This window comes from Rhodamnia argentea, chromosome 1, assembly GCF_020921035.1.
Source record: "Rhodamnia argentea isolate NSW1041297 chromosome 1, ASM2092103v1, whole genome shotgun sequence".
Lineage (NCBI taxonomy): Eukaryota > Viridiplantae > Streptophyta > Magnoliopsida > Myrtales > Myrtaceae > Rhodamnia > Rhodamnia argentea.
In genome coordinates, this window is record NC_063150.1 from 11,660,192 (window position 1) to 11,678,150 (window position 17,959).

General features: G+C 40.1%; 1 protein-coding gene across 1 annotated transcript; it reads right to left on the reverse strand.

Annotated features, from left to right (window-relative positions):
• Positions 1-290: 290 nt before the first annotated feature.
• Positions 291-2,915, reverse strand: LOC115747041 (receptor-like protein 43). Its single transcript, XM_030683074.2, has one exon. The coding sequence runs from the start codon at positions 2,913-2,915 to the stop codon at positions 291-293; it is 2,625 nt and encodes an 874-aa protein (XP_030538934.1).
• Between the last annotated feature and the right edge of the window lie 15,044 nt (positions 2,916-17,959).

A 17,959-nucleotide genomic window follows, 5' to 3' on the forward strand; every position in this document is an offset into this window, starting at 1 on the left:
AGACGAGTACGATAGGTGCACGTCAACGATCTATACTGACCTTCAACTTCAAAAGAAATTTGGAGTGGAACAATGACAGAATTAGTAACCCATAAACCTGGGCTAAATGGCTTCGATAGCTCTTCTTCTTGCTTTCATTCGCATGGAGATAAGAGAATGGCGTGCTCTGGACAAGAAAAGGACATATATAGAAACGAGCATCCCCATGCGAAATAGCATTTTAATCCCACAAAAGTGGCATTCTTAAATCTACATTACACATAGCTCAAAGGGACCACTTCCCAACAATTTCATCTGCCTCCATGAAATTTGACTGCCTTCCGCTTTGGCTTCTTCATCCATTTGGCTCCTCTTCTCTCCATCCTTCTCACTTTTCTCGCAAGCCACTTGGGTCTTCCAGTTTCCCATGAAATGTACGCCATGGAGATTCCAATCACGATTCCAGACACATAGCCTATCCCCACGACTTTCCATTCAAACCAACTTGTGCGCTCTTTTGTACTATCCTCTTGGAAGAACGTTGGTGGTGGCGGAAGAGATTGAGCATCATCAAGGCTTGTGTTTTGTAATGGCATCCCATATAGGCCCATATTTCCACGAAATGAGTCGCTTGTGAATGTGCTCAGTTGCTTGTCTTGAGGAATGCGGCCTGTGAGTTGGTTTTCTGAGAGGTTTAAATACTCGAGGAATGCCAAATCTCCCAATTCTCTGGGAATCCTCCCACTAAGCTTGTTTGAAGATAGATCCAGCCATTCAAGATTAGTTAAGTTTCCAATGATTGGAGGAATGGACCCAGTGAGGTGGTTGTGGGAAAGGTTGAGCCCTATGAGAGAATAGAGATGTCCAATAACATTTGGGATGTTCCCTTCAAAAGAGTTGAGTGATAAGTCCAAGGTTGTGAAGATGGTCAAGATTCTCTCTAGCCGAATCTCATTTCCTTTAATTATCACTGCCACAGAATCACTGTAGGTCATCGTACTAGACACTTGCCTCATGTACAATGATGATTTGTCTTGTACCTCCTGCCCAATTTGTATATTCATCATTCCATGAAGTTTCCCTATCAAATTGGCTGGTAAAGGACCAGCGAAGTTGTTGTCCGAGATGTCCAAAATGTGCAACTTGGGAAAGAGATGAGCTACCATTGGAAAATCCAAATGTCCCTTAAAATTGTTGGACCTCAAAATAAGAACTTTTAGCTCTGGAAGTGTTCCTAGCCATGCCGGGAAATTATCCTCTATCTTATTGTTGCTGAAATCTAGAACTTCCAGGTTTTTGCAATTGACAAGGGATCGTGGCAATGTGCCTTCGAATTGATTTTGACTCAAGTCAAGAGTTCTCAAGCTACTTCGCAGTAAAAATCTTACGGGGATTGTGCCTGAAAGACGATTACTTCGCAAGTTCAAAACCAATAAACCAATGACACTGTTTGATAAGCACTCGGGCAGGCTACCGGTTAAGCTATTATTAGACAAGAGGAGGATCGAGAGGTGAGTGGCGATGCATATCGAAGAAGAGATCTTCCCCTCTATTTTGTTGTTTCTGATCGAATAGTATGATGTGGAGGGTGATGGAAGTGGAAGTGGGCCTTCAAATTTGTTGTAGGACAAAGCAATCATTGACAACGATGTATTTGAGAAACCTTCTGTTGGCCACCGTCCCGAAAGTTGATTGTTGGCGAGGGATAGATTGACTAGGCGAGTGAGATTGCCGAAAGAAAAAGGAATTGGACCGGTGAGCTGATTTCCAGACATATATAATGTGACCATAGCCCGGAGTTTTCCCAAGGATCCAGGAATTGAACTCGAAAGTCGGTTACTGCTGAGGAATAGATATTGTAGCTCAGTCAGATTACCCAAAGAAGGAGGAATGGGACCGGTGAGCTGATTTTGGGTCAGATCCAATTCAAGCATAGCCCGGAGATTTCCTAACTCATCGGGAATGTTACCAGAAAGCTGGTTGCCATATAGATAAAAGAGGGTAAGATCTGTTAAATTGCCTAACGTTGAGGGGATTGAACCGGTAAGATTATTGTAGTATAGGCTGAGTCTGCGGAGAAGTCTCAAGTTCCCAAGCTCCGGTGGGATGGAACCAGTAAGTTCATTATCAAATACATGCAGTTCTCTTAGTTTCATCAATTTCCCAAAAGGGGGAGGAATTGGCCCCGTCAGGTGGTTGGTATCCATGTAAATCTCCTCCAAGTTTGTCAAATTCCCCAATTCTAGAGGAATAGACCCGGAAAATGAATTGTTATAGATGTATAACCTAGCGAGGCTGCTCAAGTTACCCAAGGAAGAAGGAAGAGATCCATCCAACTGGTTTGAATACAAGGCAAGCTCGTTCAGCATACGCAACTGACCTATCTCACCAGGAATAGAGCCATTCAATTTGTTAGAGAGAAGGTGAAGCACCTCGAGCTTCGTGAGGTCACCAATCTCCCGCGGTATTATCCCAGATAAGTGATTGAAGGAGAGGTCAAGGTAGGTGAGATTGGTTAAAAGACCGATTTTAGGCGGAACGCCACCGAAGAGTTCATTGATGTACACGTCTATGTACGTAAGATATGGCAAAGACGAGAACGGGAACTCATCGAGGGTACCTCTGATGTTCGAACTGGTGAGATTGATTCCGATCACGCTCCCAGCTACATTACACGAGATGCCGTACCAACCGCATGGGCTCGCTGCCGTCGGATTGAATTCGGTGGCATTCTGTGAAGGGAGAGTCCATGTAGATAGAGAAGAGGTGGGTTGGTTTTGGTTTTGAAGGCTGGATTTCCATTTGAGAAGGGCTTGTGCTTCTAGTGTGGAGGCGCAAGCAGGAATTGCACCTAGTGGAATGATGACTGAAAGCACTGTGAAAAGGGCAAAGGAAGGTAGAAGAGACACTAGTGTCGCTAATTTTGGTGAACCCATGATTCCTTTTGTTTGTTTTGGAGGTTGATAATCAACAATGAGGCATATATAAAAGGCTTGGTGACTCTGTTCCTATTATTGTCTTAGTCCATTCGCAGAAACGCCAAATTTTCAAGGATCGCCAATTTCCTGCTTATTGAATGCCGCTGATTGTGAAGGTTCAGTTGTTGTTCATGTGGTTGGAACCGCGTGGTTGACTTTGACGCAAAGCTCTATTGGAGAAAAAACTTTGATCGACAATCTTTAAAGTTACTTCGATACCTATTTGATGGGATAAATTTAGGTGAAAAAAAAAAAGAAGAGGCATGTTCGTCTCCGTCTCCTCCTCCTTGTGTTGTACGACTTCTGAGTGTTTTTCACGGCCAAATTTCCCATCAAGCCCGCTAAGTTCTGTTCTTTTTATTTGATACAATTTTGGGCTTTCCCTGAGGACAGCAAAATAATGCTCTTATGAAAGCGGTAATGCATTCATCCGCTATGTTAAACAGGGAAGAAAATGCTGGCCATTCACCATCTTTTTGCTCAGTCTTTGTGATTTTAGCGCACATAATTCGTGGTGGGTGTTGTATATGGCTTAATGCTTCCCTTCTAGAAGCAATTCGGACTGAATGCCTTAAGCATTTGACAGGGAGAGGTCAAAGATGAAGAGCGCGACCTAAAATGAGGAGCTTTGTGCTGGGTTTGTGGCATTGTGCATGAACTTTCCCTTGCGGTGAGCCAGAGTCAGACATTCTATGAAGACCATGATTTCCCAGGAACCACCTTAAGGCCTACGGATCCAACAACCACCACACAGGTCTGTTCTATCGAGTAGTTATGATTTGATGCCGACGGTCACGAAATTTACACACGAAACCCCCGAAGACCTAGGCTTCTTAACACTGAACTGCATAACTCGACCAAGACCGAGACTTCATGATGGACGTGTACAAATTACATCCAGTACATGCATGCTGGTTTCAAATCTTCTTGCTTTGACCGGCACGATGGTTTAAATTCTAATCGACTCTTCAAAACCGCGACGTTTAGAGATTCGCATGAGCTGAATATTCTCCTCTTGATGGAAATGGCAATAAGGTCCCAGGGGTGCTCATCGGAGCGGACCACGCACAGAGGTGGCCCTGCTATTAACTTGCAACAATGCAGTGTAAGAGAGGACGTCTAGAATGTTGAAATCGCTGTTCTTTTAACTCTCTCCTTACGTTAACATGACACTATCGCCTCTCCTACACAGCTAACTTTCTTTTCGGACCATTTTTTTGTGGCTTCCATCGATTCATCATTCTTTTTCGAGAAATGAGGATCTAAAAGTATTACCAAACTTAAAAATAAGGTTGCCAATAGGCTACTTGCGAAGAACGGCACTAGCTGGGGTCGGAGAAATCTGCCTCGGGTGCTGACTATATCGTATGCTTAAATGTTATTATCTACTTAGATTTAATTAGCAAGTACATGTCTATTCTATCGAGCAATCATGATCCGATGGTCGCAAAAATCAACGAAGACCTTGACTTCTTGACACTTGAATCACATAATTCTACTATTTAATTGACGACAAATTTGATGATAAAAGATAAAATGTCGGAAATTGATCAACGACAAAGATCTGAAACTACGATAAAAATACGATAATTCACATGTATTTAAATTATGAAAAAGCAAAGATAAAGATAAATTTGCTACCACGTCGGACTCGTTTATTGATTGTAGAGGGATTTAGAGGGATTTTACAGAGAGTACGATGTTACTATTTAAAGCCTACAATTGACTGTCACAAACAGATGTCATACAATTCAAATAAATAACTAACTTCCTAGACTCCTGTTATCTAGCAACACTTGCGGCCGAAAATACATTCGATCTCATCAGTTGTACATTGATATGGATGTCAAAATTCACTTATTAAGTTAAGTGGATTCTCAAGTAAAATTATTGACTTCGTCGTAGATAATTAATAACTAGCAGCACTTGAGCCCAAAAATATTATTACTCACCAATTACACATCCATATTGATGTCCATGACTTTTGTTGTTCACCAAACTCTATTATTATTAACTAAGCCTGTCACTTAACCATTATAACTTAAAGAGGTCATTTTTTGGTGACGAAATACAAAATATGATTAGAAAAATAAACAATATGAATGCATGGTAGTGAGCGGAAAGGAGAAATGATTAGGAATGCAGCTAAGGTGGAAAGTGTCGGCAGAGAAAGGACAAAAGATCGGTTGTTGGAATGTCTCTGCATGTGGAAATTTGACCATTTTATCTTCTCTAGTTCCACATAATAATTAGTGCTTCCCTTCATTTTATTTAATGTGGGTTCTTTTTTTAAAAATTTATAATTCTTACTGGAATTTTGGCACACACAAGTTTGACTGCCGATCTCGTCGTGCCAAAAAGAATAAGAAGAAGAAAATCAAGGTTTCTATCGGATGTCTAGTTTATTTTCCTACTGATAGGTTTTATGGGCGGGCTGCCCATATTGAGCTAACCCAGCCCATAACCCGCAAGTGTTTGCCGAAGGTAGTTATTTGTTTTTCACCGTGATGCTAAGTGCCTTTGACAGTTTGTTGCGCGTTAAAATCCTTCGACAAGGTTTTGCTGGTTATGGGTTCTAGGCCCGGACTGACTATGGCCCAAAGAAGGTTGCTTGCGCGAGAATCTTTTATCGAACTTAATCCGTTCGTTTTCCAAAAAGGAGTTCTGGGTCAGTTTTGGACAGAGAGTGTCAAATGCAATAGATTTACACGGAAGGGCGCGTTACAAACGGGCTTTCGACAACTTCGACGGCCCAATGCGCAATAGTGACGGTATGTTGACAGACTTCGACGTGACCCTGGAATTGAATCGACAGGATCGTAGGACACAATGCTGGAATTCAATCGACAAGACTGGACGGGGAATTATAGGACACAATACTGGAATTGAATCGACGGTATTGGACGGGATGGGTGAAGGGTGCAACACCGGAATTTAATCGACGGTACTGAACCTAACGAGCAGACGCCGGAATCTAATCGACGACACCTAACTCTGGATATGATACTCGCCGGAATTGAATCGACGACGGGAATCTCAAAGCTACAGCTAGGCTAGGCTAAAGGCTAAAGATTAAGAGCTAAGAGCTAGTTTGATAATGCAGGTGTTTTGGATTTGTTGTTGTGTCCGTATCTTTGCTATTGCGATGTATTTATAGGCAAGCTCTTTAGTAACCGCTGAGCGGTTTCTTCCTTTGCCCCCACGCTTTGCTTTTTTCCATAAGCCACGTGGAATGACGGTTTCCTAGTCTTCGCGCCTTTTCTTTTACCTCGTGGGGATTACCGCCAACCGCTTTGATCGTGGCCTCCCTCCGCGCGCTTTTCTTGTTCTAGAAGGAAGTGGCGCCAGAATTTATCCCGACACGTGGCACCTTTCTAATTGAAACGTTCCTTGCTTCGGTGTTTCTTCCCGTAGCTGATTATCGTTTCCTCACGTGCTTGTCACGAGTCTCTCTTGGTTTATTTTGAGTGTCAACACAGTTATGTTCTTTCACTAAGAAGAAAAGCAAATAGAATAGAATGAGACCACTTCTTTTTCTAACAAAAGGAGAAAAGAACAAGACTACTTCATTCAAATATGGTTCAGACGTTGCACGTGTGACTTTGAGGGATTAAATGTTACACAAAATGGTGGGATTCATTCAGTGCAGCAATGTATTGGAGATCTACTAGACTCCATTCTTATGTCATATTGTATCCACTTATTATTGGTGGCATTGTCTTCTTACTTGTTCTATACGGGTCCAATCTTTTCGGAGCATACTATTTTTATGCATCCATATTTGATTCATGCGACTGCAAGAGAAAATCCATCAATTTTGTTGAAGATAAAAACGATATTCACGTTTATTCGAAGTGACATTGAAAGTCGCAAAATCAATTTGCCGCTTGCTTGAAAAAGAACATATACATCAATCAATTTCCAAACACAATTTTCGCTTTGGATATGAATTGATTGATGGTTGTGATTGCCCGTGAAGCACTAATGAAATCAAATTAAGGAAATATTAGAGCTCAATAATTAGGAGGAGTCAACTTCATATTCACTAGTTATATTGTCTATCCTCTGGATGGAAAATGGCCAAGTAAGGTTTGGAAATTATTATGTTGTCTTCAGAACGGAAAGCATATCATTTCCAAAAAGTATTTGGTCTTGTTTTCCAAATTACAATGAGACCACTCATATCGAATTATGCTAGAGAATATGACTTAAAAAAAATAAAGAGAATCACGCACACATATACAAATAATAAGTAAATAATGTCAAAAAAGACGATAATAATATAGATTTGAACTTCATCTTGGAGTTGGCGAATACTTTGAGAACCTTATTTCTCATCTTGGACATGCCCACGTGAGCTTAAGGAAACCGAAGTATGAACCAGCGACATGTGACCCATGAGCACGGAATGTTGGCAGTCCCGCTGCCCGATGGGATCAAAAGAATTCGGATAAACTTAGGCTTTGGGGCCATTTTAAGTCTTATATATTGTACTCATATGAGATATCATTATAAGGAGTGGTTGTGATTGTAAACCTAAATATCATAGTGGAATTCATTTGTAAGGCGTACCCATATTTCCGGGATGAACCCGTGTAAACTCGTATGTTATCTATTTTTTTTTATTTTATGTGTGATTGTTCTGATTCGGTTTAGAATATAACCCATTACTTCACCTTTCGTTCCTTTTTGATGTATCCAATGCTCAAGATCCAAAAAGAAAATGCTAATGCCACCAACTGGCATATGTTAATAACTAATAAGTCTGACAGATTAATCCAAGGGAAGGGGAGCAAAAAATGAACAATTAATATAACTTATTAGTTAGTGGAATGGCTTAAGACATGGATGCCTCCTGCCTCTTACTTCTTATCCAAATGCTAGGTGAGAGATGCATTGAGTTTATATCTATTGATTAGTAAACCATATTTGTAAACAGCAACTAACTAGACGTAGTCATATGATGTAAAAGAAGTGGGTAACTCGCAAATTTATTTGAATCCATTACGATGTCGGTAACTTACTAACTATAGTTATGAAACTCAAAAGAAATCAGTAACTCACTGATATATTGGAACATTCGTAATTACCTAATCATACTTGTAAAATATAAAAGAATCCACTAAGTTATTTGGAAGGTGGTAAACTCATCACACTGTTGGTAACTCATCACTAACTTACTATACTTCATGAATGGAAACGAAGATAATAATTTACTCGTGAATTACGAAGAAATTCACAATGATGTTGATAGCTCATCGAAAAGTTAAATTAGCAAGTTACAAGTCATGTTTTTCTGCCTATTAACAGAATCACGCTCCACTACGGAAGGAAAGTTGACAGAATCAAATCAACAACAATCGAGCTCCACTAAATTAGAAATTAATCAGCAACGATCAAGCTCCACCAAATCAGAAATTAAACTTTCCTCATTTGCATCAATCATCAAATCAAATATTTAGTTTCCATTTGTGATTCCTTGATTGTAGATATTGTTCACTTTTTAAAATCCTATAAATACATGAGGTTGTATCCATGGAAAAATACGACAAAAACGATTTTTATTCATTCTCCTTTCTTTCTTTCTTCCTTCTTCTTGGCGATTCCTTCTTTCTCTCAGCATCATGGCTCCTAATAATTCTAATATGTTATCAAAGCCCTCCTCAAAATTAACTACTGTCACTATCAATCCTCACATTGCAGCACCCAACTTAACATCCAACCTCCATTTTGGGTCCCCACCTACCAAAGGGAAAAAGCTTGCTCGACAAAATTACCTAATGTGGAAAGCTAAAATGTCTCCATGCCTACAAGCAGCCAACCTCCTCTCTGTTCTTGATAGCTCAAAATCCGTTGTTCCGTAACACATCCCACACAAATCCAACAACACCACACTGGTTTGTAATCCAAAATACAAGCCATAGCGAATACGTGACTCAATAGAGATGGGGTGGATCCTCAATTCATCCACCTCCCATGTTGTCGCACAATTGACGAACCACACCTCCATAGTAGCAATCTGAAAATACCTCTCCGAGTCCTACGCAGCATAATCAACAACACATGCATCGACTTTGAGGCTTCAATTTCAATCCATCATTAAAGGAAGCCGCACAATCACAAAGTTCCTTCAAGAGGCAACAACCATCGCAGATCAATTAGCCACTATTGGAGAACTTCTCTTAGCCAATGAATACCACACGCACATCGTCGTGGTCTTGGCCCAGAATTTTTCAGATTAGACACGGCAATATCTGTCATCTCTCAATCGGGAGCACTCTTATGTGATGCTTTTCATGGATTGTTGCTTCAACACGGAGGTGGAGTTGAGCAAAATGACAACCAATGCTCCTACTTGCGGCTTTTCTATCTCACCAAACACAATTTACACCTCAACAGGCTAAACGAGACTCTCAAAATTTTAACCCATCAAACGCAAGACCATGAAACACAAAGCGCTTGTGTCGACACCAATAGGTTGTCCCAACTATTGGTCATCCGGTGGAGGTGACAAACGGCGCAACACTAGGCCATTTTGTCGGATATACCATTGCCAAATTCATAAAGCTAACAATTGCGGGGAGCACTTTAATCCCTAGTTTCTGACACCACCACCACCTCAGGCAAATTATTCAACCCCAACCGAAGCTACTCAACCAATAGCCTATTATGCCCCTCCTCCTAATCCACCTTCTACTATGGATATCCATTCTTGGTATCTATATTTCGGGACCACCCACCCCATCACCGATAGCATTTTCGATCTCTCATATGTCACTCCATACATAGGGAACCCACAATTGACTGTGGGTGATGGAGTTTCTCTTCCCATCACTCACATAGGTACATTCGTGCCTTCATCGGGTCCTCAATTTTGACTCTTTGATATCTTGGTTGTTCCCAATATTACGAAATATCTACTATCAATTTCTAAATTTTCTCACGACAACAATTGTGTTTTCTTATTTTACCCTACCTTATTTGCTGCTCTATGTGTTCATACTAGACAGATATTCCTTCGAGGTCATCTTAAGAATGGTCTTTATAGGATCTTCACCTCTGACAAGTCTCCTTCTGCCTTTTTTAGTTCCTTCAATTTGTAGCATCAACGCCTGGGTCGTGCGTTATTAGATAAAGTAACGCATATTCTCCGGTCCATACAAACTAAATTTTACAAGTTGTCTCCCTCACATTGCATGGAATGTGCTTTTAGTAAGAGTAAATGCCAACCCCACCCCCTTTCCTTGTCTAGAGCCAAATTTCCTCTTGACCTAGTTCACTTTGATGTCTGGAGCCCATCTCCTATCACTTCTGTTTCGGGATATAAATATTATGACTGTTTTGTCTATGATCATTCCCGATTCACTTAGTTTTATCCATTTACCACTCGTGACCAATTTGCAAACATTTTCTAGGCTTTTCACAAATTTGCAGAAACTCAATTGCAGCATCAATTTCAGACTATTCAATGTGATGGCGCACCAGAATTTCGCGGCTCTAGTGAGTGCCCAACCATCTCCTCCAACATGGTATACTTCATCAAGTATCTTGTCCTTATGCCTCATTTCAGAATAGTATAGCAGAACGCAAACATGCCATATCGTCGAGATAGGCCTCGCGCTTGTGTCTCACGCCTCGGTTCCTTACCAACTCTGGGAGTATGCTTTTGAAACGGTAGTACATCTAATCAACAAAACTCCGGCTCCTCTGCTCAACAATCTCACACCCTACCGGACATTATTCAAAACGCCGCCAAAGATTTCCCACCATGGAGTTTTCGGGTGTACAATTTTTCCATATTTGCGTTCCTATGCTACTCACAAGCTTGCCCCCGGATCTCAACACTACATCTTTCTTGGCTATCCTTTGGGGTACAGAGGCTATCGATGTTACTACCCGCGAACGATTAAAATCTTCATTGCGGTTGATGTGATTTTTGATGAACACACATTTCCATTTGGAGATCCACCTTCTCCACCACCATGCTCTGCTCCTCCACCTACAAATGTGGTAATGCCTCTACCTCCGACGGATAATTCCGAATCGCCCTTCATGTTTGCAGCATTAGATCCTAACTATGAATCTACACCATCTCTCTCACCAACTCCATCCGCAACTCCCTCCATGGCTTCGAAGCTTGATACTTCCAACTTCTCTGCATCATCCACTTCCACCTCGGTTCCAACACATCCCATGGTCACTCGGTTGAGAGCTGGCACAATTCATCGGTAAGTACTCACAAAAAATCAAACTTTTGCTTTGACTCCTATAGGCACACATACTCCCATCGAACCTACTTGCTTCATGCAAGCATCTTGGGATCCAAATTGGTGACTAGCTATGGTGGCAGAATATGACACCTTAATCAAAAACGTAACTCGGGAATTTGTACCACCACCTACTCATGTCTGTCCCATCGGCTGTAAATGATTTTTCAAAGTCAAACTCAGGTCCGATGGCTCCCTTCAAAGGTACAAGGCCCGACTAGTTGCTAAAGGGTATCACCAGCAATCGGGAATTGACTATATGGTAGAAGAGCCAAAAACTTACGAAGAAACTATGTAATGTGATCAAAAGAATGAGTAGCATGAAATTATGCAAGATGAGCTCAAATCTTTGCATGAGAACTACACATTTGAATTGGTGAATTTGCCTAAGGACAAAAGAACACTCATAAATAAGTAGGTGTACAAGTTAAAGATGCAAGAAAGTAGCTTGCAACCACGATACAAGGCTAGGCTTGTTGTGAATGACTTTCGTCAAAAGAAAGGAATTGATTTTGAAGATATTTTTTCACATGTTGTGAAAATGTCTTCTATTAGAATTGTCTTTAAGTTGGCCACCAATTTACATTTAGAAATCGAACAGCTAGATGTAAAAATAGCTTTTCTTCATGGAGACTTAGAAGAAGGAATATACATGAAGCAATGAGAGGGTTTTAAAGTTTAAGGCGATGAGCATCTTGTATGTAGGTTGAGGAAGAGTCCATATGATTTCAAGCAAAGCGCCAAGATAGTGGTACATAAAGTTTGATTCATTCATGGAAGCTTGTGGATATGGTAAGACCAACTCTGATTATGGTATCTTTTTAGAAAGATTTTCAGATGATGATTTTATTGTCCTCCTACTCTATATGCATGACATGTTGATAGTTGGGCATGATACTAACAAAATCAAGAGCTTGAAAAATGAGTTGAGTAGAGCCTTTACGATAAAGGATATAGGGCCGGCTAAGCAAATCCTTGGTATGAGGATTACTCGTGATAGGAAGAGCAAGAAACTTTTGTTATCTCGGGATAAGTATATTTAAAATGTATTGGAAAGATTCAACATGAATACATGTAAACCAGTAAGTACTCTACTTGCTAGTCACTTCAAGTTGAGTTATAATGAGTGTCCTACGAGTGAGAAAGAGAAAGAAGAGATGATGAAAATTTCTTATCCATCCACCGTGGGTAGTTTGATGTATGCCATGGTTTGTGTAACATCCCAAATTTTAGGGTCGGTCTAGGTTCTACCCTGGACGAGCTATGGATTCGAGCTACGGACGCCGGGAATAGAGCTAGTTCACAATCGCGGAAATCTTGTATCCGGACACGTGCCGACCGCGGACTGATCACCCTTGGTTGAGCAATATAGCGTGTGGGATTACAAGCCGAGGCGAGCCAATCCTGCATCAATGGTAAATTGATTATGAAAGGTTACCTCGGTTATGTTACGATTGGATGCTCGGTTAAGGAATGGGTGATTCCAACCTTAAATCGAGTTAAATGTGAATATGCTCTTACCCGACGATGACAGGCACACCCGAGTCGTGCCGGATGCCATGACACATGGCCATACCACTCATGGCACACGGCCACGCCCTACGATGTCCCCGAACATGCCTCCGCCATGGTTCGGATGAGAACCGGCCATGTGTGGAAGTCCAAAGCTCAATCTGATCTTTGACACAAATAATACTTATGAATTCCAATGAAATTACATAGATTTTTCCTTTTAGTGACAAATAGTACTCGGGGTTCTCTACACTCTTTTGAAAAGTAAAAGGCAATAATTATCTTTGAAAAGTCAAAACTCGTCTTTTGAAAAGGACTACATCATACTGCATCATCTTTGACTTGGTCAACCTTTGAAAAGTCAAAGCATGAATTTCTAGGTAGATGATAAGAACAAAGCACGAATCCATAGATGATAAGATCAAGGCACACACTCATAGGTAAATGATAAGATTCTTGATTAGTCAAATATAATATTAATGAACATTATAGAATCATTAGAAAACCCTAGCACTATTAGAAAACCCTAGAACCATTAGAAAACCCTAAATGTAAACTTTAGAAAAATTGAGAAAGCTCTAGAACAAGGACACCTCATTTAGGCGTGTGACATAAAGGATATGCTCTAGAATCTTCAACAATTATATGTCCATATATTCATAAATATAGAAGTATGTGGATTAAAATAAGAGGGCCACCTTAACCAATTAAATAATGACTCATGTTACTTCATTAATTATGAGGATGATATGAGAATTAAATTTTCCATAAAATAGGTGCCACATATAAAGAGAAAAATGACAAAACTTGCTTGGAGAATAAGTCAAGAAATTTGAAAAATTTGAAAAAGAAATTAGAAATTCTCACTATAAATAGGCTAGAGGTTCTCTTGAACCCCTACCTTACACATCACTTCTCTTCTCTCTACTTCTTCTCATATTCGGCCTCCCTCTCTCTCTCTCTCTCTCTCTCTCTCTCTCTCTCTCTAGTTTCCTCAACTGAACCCTTAAGCACACGTGCAAGATTTGGCCTCCACTTGCCGCCGTCGCCAATTCATCTTGTTTTATACGTTCTTGTCAACAAGATATGTAAGTAAATTTTCTAAACTTTTGCTAGGGTGAAGGCTAGTGTATATCTAAGTATCTTACATGAGAGAATCATAGCTTGCATGCTCTTTTTCATGCCTTATCATCTATGACGGTAAGTTTATAGTACATGACATGATATGCTTTATTCATGGGCGAATATGTGCATCTTGACTATGAAATTTGGTATGGGACGAATTGATTAGAACGACGGAAGCACATTTTCGAGTCATGTTCTGGTTACCCTACGGGATACCTTGGTATATCGAAAGTGCACACCAAGATGCCTCATCCAAGGATGGACGGGTGGGCCTGCAAAAAGTACGGGACGTATATGATATAATGGAGAAGTTGCATGCTTGCCTATGGTGATCTATGTGACCGAATGGTTTGATGTTAAGCTTACTTCTTTGCTTGATTTTTACGTTTCAATATAGCTAACTTCCTATCAATAGTTTCAAATTTTTACTTACTGAGATGTGTTCTCACTCCTTATATTTTTAGACTTATAGGTATGGCATCTAATTCACCACTCTGCTTTGGTTTGGTCATGTCCATAAAAATTCCTCATACGGACGTAGTGGATGTTGAATACGATTCTACCTTTCATCACTACCTTACTACTATCTACGTGGATGAGGGGCTCGACCATTTGGTCTCTCATCGTTATGTGGTGTGGTACATATTCCTTGGAGGAGGAGACCTTGTTGGCTCGATTAGAAACTTTGATGGACCACCAAGCTTCCAAAATGGTGGACAGCAGCATGATATGTAGGAAGGATCAAGAAGGATGGCTTTTGCTTGGCAGAGGAGGGGTGAAATTTTGGTGTACACGCCACTAGAGGAGTTAGGTGTACCCTTGCCCTATATGTAAACTCATATGATATAAACAGAGGCATATAATAGTAAGGTGGTGTAAACAAGATAGATATTATGTAAATATAATGGTATGTTTGCTCATATATTGTTATAAGTATAGTTTGTCTAATTAAATGGTAGGAATCATAACTTGCTTGAGCATATTTAATAAAATGGTGGGAGGAATTGAGGTTGACGCGACTGGGACATCAAAGAACCTCACCCGCCGCCGTGTAGGCCTTAGGGTCGAGACCGACTCCGATTCCCAATTGGCATCACTCTTGAACTAGTGCACCATTGGGTTCGGGTTGGGGACGTTACGGTTTGTACAAAATGGATTATTGCTTATGCAGTTGGTGCTGTGAGTAGGTTTCTCTCAAATCCAGGCAAAGAGAATTGGAGCGATATGACATGGATTTTGAGGTATCTAGGCACTTTTAGATTTTTCTTGTGTTATGGAAATGGAAAACCTAAGTTGAGTGGCTATTCAAACTTCGATTATGCTGGTGATAGTGATTCCCAAAAGTCCACTTCGAGTTACATGATGACTTTTGCAAGGGGAGCAATTTCATGGCAATCAAGATTGCAAAAATGAATTACTTTATCTACTGTTGAATTGGAGAATACCGCTATCATTGAAGGAGGCAAGAAGCTGTTGTGGATGTTGAAATTCCTACAAGAGTCGGGCTTGAAGAAAGAGAAGTTTGTTCTATATTGTTATAGCATGAGTGTTATCTATCTTAGCAAAAATCCGATATTGCATTCAAGATCGAAGCATATTGATGTGAAGTATCATTAGATCCAAGAGAAATTAAAAGAAAAGCTCTTTCTACTTGAGAAAGTCCGCACTCACTATAACGGATCCGATATGATGATCAAAGCTTTGCCATAATGAAACTTAACTCTTGTAGAAACAATGCGGACATGATGAAACTCTCCACATGAGGCAGAGAGGGAGATTTGTTGGCTGAGTCCGCCTCTTGTGGGCCTAGCCGACAAATAAATAAAACAAGAAATAACAAAAGAATGAAAGAAAAGTCAAAAGGAGAAAAGGACAAAATGACAAAATGAAAAAAAAAATGGGCTGTTCTTTTTATGCCCTTTGCCGGTGAGTGCGTACCCGTAAGAAAAAAATGAGAACAGGGGAGGAGACCGAGAACGGGGAGCACGCAAAGAAGGAAAGGAAAAGAGGATTGTGGCTTCCGGTCCCAATTCGGAGGCCAAAAATTGACTGAATTGGCTCAAATTTGAATATGTTGTTCGTAAGACTAAGGCCTACGAGGTGATCGCTTTCATTCGTTGAGATCCATATCCGAATTTTTCAATTGCGGTTTGGGTTTTCTTGCCCCCTTTTTGTGTTGTTTCACCTTTATGGTGCGGAAATTTTCTTGTATTCTTGTTATTAAGCCTCTAGTATGTGACTAGAGAGGAACTCCTTTTTGTACCTACTATTCTTGGTGATTAGTGAAATTTTTGGGCCGTTTGTGATTTTTCCCATTTTGAATTTTTCACATAAATCTTGGTTTGTCGTCTCCTTATCATTCCGTTATCATATTCGCTTGTTGTGAGGTTATTTTACTGGATATATATTATCGGTTTTTGCTGGAGTTAAATCAATTAAGTCGGTATGGTTTTCGGTGTTTGATCTTGGATTGGCTTAGTTTGAGGTGAAGTGCTGCTCGTTTCTCCCCAACATGAGATTGATTTCAATCACACTCCCGGCTCGGTTACATGAGATGCCGTAACAACCGCACAGGCTTGACACCGTTGCATTGAAGTTGGTGGCATTTTGAGGAGGGAGAGTTCATGTAAATAGAGAAGAGGTGGGTGGGTTTTGGTTTTGGTTTTGAAGGCTGGTTTTCCATTTGAGAAGGGATTGTGCTTCTAGTGTAGAGGCATAAGCAGAAATTGCTCCTTGGGAAATGATGACTAAAAGCACAGTGAAATGGGAAAAGGAAGGTAGAAGAGGCACCGGTATCTCTAATTTTGGTGAATTCATGATTTCTTTTATTTGTTTTGGAGGTTGATAATCAACAATAAGGTATATATAAAATGTTGGCGACTCGTTCTCGCTTTGTCATTCTCTTGGTCAAAGTTTATACTCGTGGGGAAGAAATATGAAGGCCGATGATTGTCTTTTTGCTCAGTCTTTGTGATTGTAGCACTAATAGTTTGATTGAACTTTTTCAATACCAAGTCGATCCGCTTTAAAATCTTCCCTCAAATCCTAGCCGCCGGCCTTTGTCTCCCTCTCATCTCCACACAACTTTCTTCTTCTATATCTATGAGGGTGGGTTTGAGCTAGATCTTTCTCTCCCTCCCCTTCCATCATTGTTAACCGATTTAGTTTTTTGTTTCCCTTTCTTGCTTTCCTCTGGTTTGTGGAGCCTTTTTATTCCGATTTAGTCTAAATCTAAAAATTTCTTCTCCCATTTTGGAGAGATTTTTAGTGTATGTTTTTGGGATTTTGCTGTTCTCAGATTTTGTTAGCATACAAGTCCAGTTTTAAAGGAAATCAAAAGAGCTTTATAAATGTTTCTCTCTCACTATCAGATTTGTGCTTGTTCAATCTTTTTATCAAAACAAAAGAGTTTCGAAAGAGATCAAAATAACTCTGTCATTTATATTTATCCCAGATCTTGCACCATCGAGTTAAACTTTGGTGTATTATCAAAGCATGTTTAAGGCTTTGTCATCGAGTCAAACTCCAACACTGTTGTGGGTGCGTTGGTTCGTTGTCCTTTGGAGGAAATTGTGCTTGCCAAGCCATACATCGAGTCAAACTCTGGTTTGGTCTACATTTGTGTATTTCCTTTCAATTCTATTTGTATTGATTTCTTTTGAGCTGTACTTACAGAATCTCTCCATCGAGACAAACTCGGTTGAGACAATATTTATATAATTTCATAAGAATATTTGCAAACTTCATGCATTGATTTTTCGACTATCCGAAACTCTTTTGTCTAAGATCATCACAGGACTCTTTATCACATTTAAAAGCCGAAGAACGAATTTCAGTAAAATATTTTTTGCAGCAAAAAAATTCTAGGGACATAGTCTCTATTTGGTGCTACTAAGTTGTAAATACCAAAAAAAAAAAATTGTAAATAGGAAATAGTCAAGTGTAAGAACAATCGTTGTGTCCTAATGGCATGATCTATCGTGTAAATGGAATGACATTTGCCAAATGTAACTTTCAATGCTGATTACTAGTTCAACCTTATTGTGGTTATTAGTGTGAATAGTGGACATAGGCTTGGGTATAAACTCGAACCATTAT

What these genes read in the sequence shown, in the direction of transcription:
- LOC115747041 (XM_030683074.2), bottom strand. Translation starts at nt 2,915, where the DNA reads ATGGGTTCACCAAAATTAGCGACACTAGTGTCTCTTCTACCTTCCTTT.